At 33.2% G+C, this 7055-nt stretch overlaps 1 protein-coding gene across 1 annotated transcript; it reads right to left on the bottom strand.

Moving 5' to 3' along the window:
* Positions 1 to 131: 131 nt before the first annotated feature.
* On the bottom strand, positions 132 to 3936 carry LOC101213187 (transcription factor BHLH42). The gene is made up of 7 exons (XM_004140174.3): positions 3772 to 3936; positions 3408 to 3680; positions 3092 to 3188; positions 2321 to 2335; positions 1573 to 2134; positions 641 to 1479; positions 132 to 503 (listed from the first exon to the last, which is right to left on the bottom strand). Exons 1-7 carry the CDS (start codon positions 3849 to 3851, stop codon positions 417 to 419), a joined length of 1953 nt encoding a protein of 650 aa, XP_004140222.2. The 5' UTR covers positions 3852 to 3936; the 3' UTR covers positions 132 to 416.
* Positions 3937 to 7055: the final 3119 nt, after the last annotated feature.

Genomic DNA, 7055 nt, shown 5'->3' with positions numbered 1-7055 from the left:
AACTGCATTTAGGCGTTCTGAAATTTGCTGAGCATACGCTAGTTCTATGAAAGAGCCATTATTCTGATGGATTTATCATTCAACCCTCACCTTGGAAACACATATATGATAGGCATGTAGAGTGTAAGATGTATCAAACTTTGATCTTACATTGTATCATACTCTGTATACAGGCTAATTACATGCAAAAACATTCACAACGGTAAGAAGTACAATGACTTGAAGGTGTGCATTTCTCCTTGTAGATCATAATTTAACTATCTCATTAACCCTTTTTTCCCTTTTTATGCAACAGCGTTTGAGAACTAATGGCTTGCAAGCTCAGATTTTCAATTCTCGAGTGGAAAAAAAACACAGAGAAGCTTCCACTCCCACCATTTTTTGAATTCCCATATTCACTATTTTTTTTTCTATGCTCAAGTATCAACACAGGGTATGATTTGTTGTATTGCGCTCTTCACCTCCAAAATGCTTGCTTTCTTCCCATCGGTATTCTCCTTCACCTAATCATAGAACAACATATTTTCACAATCTTAGGAAAATTGTCTAGAAAATATATATGAATTGGTGTATCCGTTGGTGGTATAATAAGATGCATTTGTGGAGCATGTAATGTTGGTCGATTATTTAAACTGTGTACCTTGGCCCGTAGCTCAGCTATGAAGACTCCATTGCTCACAGATGACCTTACGGCTGTGGTCTCAATCTGTAGCCCTTGGAGAATGAGCAGGATGTCAAGCAACAGCCCTTCCTTATATGGGCACTGAAGCTCCAACAGTCCGTCACCTCCGATAATTGAAACCTGCAAATTGGTATCTAGTGAAGTTAGTGGTGAAGGCAACTTGAGCATCTTGGGCCTTGCACATCCATCCCCAACGCCTTCCAAAATCCTTAGCTTTCTTTTGTCTAAACTGGTTCTAGGTACTAATGAATTCCTCTGTACTTCTTGAAAACTGATCCTTCTACTACTTTGGAATTCCCGGTTTTGAGCTTCTAGATCTTGAATTTTTTGACGAAGTTGTTCCAAGTATTCAACTGTATCCCCCAAAATAGAAGCATTATCCATTTTGGTCGTGAAAGGTACAGCAGATCTTAAAATGATAAACTTGTCGTTCAGTAATTCAGGGTGGGAAAGAAAATCTTGGGATATCCCATTCTGGGATTGGCCATCATCGGATTTATATAGATGTTGGTTACAACGATGTTTGGTGTGAAGGAAAGGTATAGTGTGTAAAATGCTCTTGAGCAAGCATTGAGACGTGCTAGCTGTTCCCGCCGTAACACAATAAAGACCGTCTGAATGTCGAGTCCACTTGGAGAAGGCTGATTGGGTGGAACAAGTGATGTTGCTGACGGCAGATGAGTCCAGCCACTGGCTCGACTGGTGGTTTTGGTTTAAGTTCAGGATTGCTGAGAGCATGTTGGTGTAGTGGGTATCTTGATCCTCCGTCATTACTGCCACTGCTGCAGAAGAGTATCCTATAAATAAACAACGAACAAGAGAAGAACAGCAGAGTAAGATTATATTATAGAAAAGCAATAATATAATGATGGATGAAGAAGTTATTTCACCTAGAGTAGGCAGTTGAAGTTGAGTAGTAGCATTGGTATTAGAAGGTAGATGGTAGTCAAAATTTGTGTGGAGTTCTGGTGGTGGTGATTGTGAGTGAGACAAATTAGGGAAAAAGTTGTTGGAAGCATCATCAGGTGAGCCAAGTCGGATATCTTCAGATGGTTCAAGTTGCATTACTAACTCACTTGGTTCACCAGCCATGACGGCACCAGCTACAGTACTTGGCCAACAAGGACATCCTCCTCCTCCACCTCCTTCGGCCGCATTGCTATTGCTGCTGTTGCTGGTCGAGCTGTCGGAATCCATCTCATCCTCTAATTCTAATTCTTTCCTGTTGCTTGCTTTGGTACTATGAAACAAGTGCTTATAATAGTAATGGTCCAAGGAAGTGGCAGAGTTGGATGTTGAAAGCTCAGAGAGTGCTGGTTTTTGTGCTTCACACTGCCTTTCTTTTTCTATGAATATAGATTTGATGTGTTGAATGAATGCCATGTCTTCTTTCACCTTATCCGTGCTGCCTAGTTCAACCACGCCATCCATTAGAGGAATGCAAACCACTGTCTGCATCACATTCACACTTTGTTTATATGTATTATATAAACACACTACATATTCTCAAATTCTCAAATTAATTAATTAAGCTTCTATTTGCATTGGCCGAAATATTAATAAATATTTCTCTTTTGCACTTTCAAATACTAAATCAATTCAAACACACCTTAAATTAAAAGATAGGGTTTTAGTTACCTTTATGCCAGCACTCTAGTGATCAAATCACGAGGAATTTCCATATTGCCACCAAAACGAAGAGTAAAATGTTAGTGATTATCGTTACCAACGTCATATTTTTTAAACAAAAAACATGGATGGGAGAGAAGTTATTGGCTTCACACTAACAACCAGAGTAAATTAAACAATATTTATCTAAAATTTAAGGTCGGTTTCAAACTTTTAATTATGTTTTTAGATTTTGAAAATTTATTTTAAACTTTAATCTTTGAAACTGTCACCTTAAGAAAATTTGGATTCTATGACACTTGAAAACTGCTGTTTATCTTTTTTTTTATTATTTTTTGTTTATCATTGCTAATTACATTTTCTATTGTGGTATTTTTGTTCTGTTTTTTTTATCTTGACAATTATTAAATGTCACAGTCAAATTTACTAATAGATAACAAACTCAAGAATTTTGATACATATTAATAATCGTGTAAACCATAAACAAACATATGAATAATGTTAGTATAGTTGAATAAATAGTACATTAGGGATATTTGAATGATGAATAGTTAGAAATTAACGCAATAGCAAATATTTTCAAAGACATATATGTCACTTTATTTTTTACATTATTCACATAAATTAAGATGCTAAAGCCAACAATTTAATTTGTTAATTTACGAAATTGTGGTGCATATATATATATATATAAGAGAGTACTTAAAAGGGGAATAATGTAATGAAAGTGTAATTAAGTTCTAGAAAATAGAGTTGTAAAGATCATATAAGTAAATATACCTTAGCAAGAATGGCTCTTGAGAAAATTTTACTCTCAATCTCATTTGCACCTGTTATCCACACATGTTTCTTCTTGCAATATGCCTTTCCAGGCAATCTGCATATATATATATATATATATATATATATATAAACCCATCATAAATTTTCTTTGTTTCTTGTTCAAATAAAGTAGAAAGACAATTAATAATTAACACATAAAGTTTCAAAGCCAAGAGATGGATATTATTGATAAGAAATGATGAGAAAACAGACGCAGCAGTTTTGAAAAACAAAATTCGAATAGTGATAATGAAAGGAGACTAAGGTAACGCACCCGAACCCTGGAGGAAAAGAGAAAGAGAGACACAACAAATAGAACCACTCAGTCTCAGTCAAGTCCTCGGGAGAGAGAGCGGCGGAGGTGGGGCGACGGAGGGTGTCGGAGGCGGATAAGGAGTTATAGAGATCTGTAAGCTGATGGGTTCTGTGAAGTGAAAGAGAGGCAGAATGTTGATGTTGTTGCTGTTGTTGGGCGGCGGCGGCAGGGTGGAGGGTCTTGGTGGTCTTGATAGGACCATTGTAGAAGCCATCTCCCCAAACCAACATCCTAATTTTGATTATAAATAAGAATTGTAACAAATTAGTTAAAGTATTGCATTACAAAGTAGAGAGAATAATAATATATTAGCTGATGATACCTTTGTTGAGTAGAGAAACGCCAGAAGAGAGAGTAAGTCCATTCAACAGATTGAACAGCAAATTGCAATATTCCTTCCATTAAAATTCATAACTCACTTTCGTTTTCTCATCTTCATAATTTTCAGTATTATGGTGAAAGTGAAACAAATGGGTCTTGAAAGTTTGTTGGTTTGGTTGGTTGGTTGGCTTAAATATTGACTAAATGTCAGATGGGGTTTTGACTGACTGTTGAGTTGCTCTCTCCAATAATAACCTTTAACATATATATATATATATATATATATATATTTGTTGTCTTCTTTCTTTCCTCTCTCAGTTCTAAGGGTTTAAAACTATCACTCACTCTCACTCTACATCACTCATCACATTCACATTATAACAATAAATACCATTTTCCATATATACACAAGTTTGCCTTTTCATTCAAAGCAATACAATAAAGGAAGTGTTTGGCTATCGGTTTGAAGTTATGAGGCTTCTCTTTTGAAGTCGGGTTTGTGTTTGAATATATGGAATAAAATTCTCAAAAGTAATAAAACAAATTCATGAGTATTTTGGAAGATGCTTTCAATTAATTAATGTCACGTTCAGGTTCGAAAAATCTTCATTGGTCTTTGGGGATTGCCATTTTGGGCGACTGCCTCACTGCATGACTGTTGGCAGTTGCCTTCGGTCATTGGTGACGGTTGTCGACTGCATTTGATCATCGACAACTATTACTGTTTGGCTTGTGGCTGTGTGACCAAAACAATTACAAATTATGATTTGTTAGTGTTTCAAAGTATGTTCTTGTAGAGCTTATAAGAAACATGCATGACTCCAATACATGCATCTCGAATAATTGTTCAAATAGGAGCTAAAACGATAAAGCTATGTGTAAAAGAAGATAACGATTGGCCATGGACCAACCGTAAGATAGGCAAGGTGCTAGGTTGTCAAAGAGAGATGAAAAAAAAAGTACAATTATGAGAAGATTAGAATCATAGACTACTATTGCTACATATGACATCCCAAATATTGTTTGATCTCATAGAAAAAAGGTATAAGGTGTGATTTGAATCCAATTTCATTCTAAATGCATTAATTTTGAAGATTATCATCCATATTCTCTTTGAATTGTTGATGGATTTGATCTCGATCGATCTCAACAAGAATCACCACAAATATCTTCCTTACTAATCTTAGGACTTAGAACTAGATGGTTGAATCTAACTTGTGATCAATTTATATATGTAGAGAAAGATTTGTGTACATGAGAGGGACAGAGAAGGTTTGGAACATTAAGAGAGCTTAATCTCAATTAAGTAATTCCATTTCTCATGCAAAAATCAAATTTGCATTTCAATTTGATAACACTGACCTTATGCTTAGTCATGTAATCCCCACTTTTTTAAAACTTTTTAAGTTTCAACTTTTGACCTCTTTTATTTAAATTCAGTTAATTTAAAAAATAATTGTAATTTAAATAATTAATACAAATTTTTGAAAACTTTTCGAAGGGTTCTAGGAGAGAATCCAATTTTGTATTTTTAGGGTTTTTTTTTTTTTTAATCTCAATAGCAAATTAGACTATTCACATCCAATTTGTCTAAAAGTCTACTTTCTTTTCAAAACCAATCAAAAAACCTATAACCCTTCAAAATTGAACTATTTTTGGTAATTTTGAATTTGTCCTAAAAAAATAGTAATAAGTGCAACAAGATCTTCTTTGTTGGAGAGCTCAGCCTTGCATGTGTTTGAGGAACTACGAGCTGAGATTATTTGATTTTCTTAGAAAAGTAAGAAGAAAAGTAAAAAAAATCAGCTTCCAAAACAGTTTCCATTTGGAAGGAATTACAAAAGTTATATATTATATATTCTTTTTACTTTTAATTACTTTCCAACTTTCACTTCCATTTCATTTTTTATCAATCTAATTATCCAAATTTAAATCTGATTCTTAACATGTAATTTTTCCACACTTTTCCAACTTCATTTCTTTTTGTAATTTTTTCACACTTTACCATCCTCGTGTGTATATGAGATTTTTTACCACTCGAAAAATTCATGAAAAGTTCAAAACAGTAGCAAACCCAAAATTAAAATTAATCTAACTCAATCAATACCTTACAATTTGGATTAAATAGTTTGAATTGTTCAAGTGAGCCATTTGAACAACCCCATGAGGTATTATGTATTGACTCTTTCGTCCTTCTGCATAAAAGAAAGATAAAATAACATTTGTGTTTACCTTCTTAAAAAATCAGTTTTATCTCATTCATGTTTTGAGAAAAGCAAAAAAGAAAAATAGATAATTTAATTCAACGATAATGGTTTGGTGATGCAATATATCTAATTACTTCGACCATAGACATGTAAAAATATTACAAAAGTATTCTTACGTTGTTGACGTGTTTATTTGATTATTTAACTACTAAGAAATTACATATTTACATATACTAAAAGCTACCTTTTGAAAAAATGTACTAATTATAGCTATGTGAATTGCACATATTTGTTGACAAGATAATGTAGGAGAATCATTCATTCACTTTTGCTCCTACTTTCTCTTGATAAATTCCTCCCTATAATGGGCCACAGCTCTTCAAGTTCACGTATCCATTGAGTTTAATACATATAATTGTTAATCATGTAGTTGAAACTGCTCAAATGAAGAAAACTAGAGAAAAGTAATAGCATAAACAATTTGATTTATGAGTTTTGTTTTTGTGTTGCATATTAGCGTTATATTCTAGTTTGAAATTTTGATTTTTGAGTTTTAAATGAGTTAAAAAAAGAAAGAGTGTTTAGTGTATTTTATTTCTATTCTTGAATTTAGATGTTATTTACTATGAACATTAAAAATAAATCAAGATTTAGATTTGAGTATAAACAGTGATAACATCTTTTCATCGTGACACACAACTTCAACAATAACAAAATATATATATATATATATATATATATATATATATATATATTTCTCTATTATCTCTCTAATCTAAGAGCAGTTGACCAAAAGAATGATGTTGTCATTTGTGGAGCTTTAAGATCAATCTTTAAGTACAAAGTGGTTTGAGCTAAACAACGATTTAGCTGGATTGTTGTATCTTGTAGGAAACAAGTCAGGAAATATTTGTTGTACCAGTGATTGATATAAAAAGATACAACACATATTACAGATGTCTTAAATCTCCTGAAAGTGAATGAGATATTTGTGTCTCAACCTAATTGTTAATATGTTGGTTATTGTTCTTCTAAGGGTTAAATATTGAGTATATTAGTGTACACTAATTGTATGGGT

This window comes from Cucumis sativus, chromosome 6 (genome assembly GCF_000004075.3).
Source record: "Cucumis sativus cultivar 9930 chromosome 6, Cucumber_9930_V3, whole genome shotgun sequence".
NCBI lineage: Eukaryota > Viridiplantae > Streptophyta > Magnoliopsida > Cucurbitales > Cucurbitaceae > Cucumis > Cucumis sativus.
This window is presented reverse-complemented; position numbering and strand designations above follow the sequence as displayed.

What these genes read in the sequence shown, in the direction of transcription:
- LOC101213187 (XM_004140174.3), bottom strand. Translation starts at nt 3,851, where the DNA reads ATGGAAGGAATATTGCAATTTGCTGTTCAATCTGTTGAATGGACTTAC. An exon ending in TCTTTTCCTCCAGGGTTCGG is followed by an intron (nt 3,189 to 3,407) that starts GTGCGTTACCTT and finishes ATATATATGCAG; the next exon opens with ATTGCCTGGAAAGGCATATT. An exon ending in ACTTCAACTGCCTACTCTAG is followed by an intron (nt 1,480 to 1,572) that starts GTGAAATAACTT and finishes GTTTATTTATAG; the next exon opens with GATACTCTTCTGCAGCAGTG.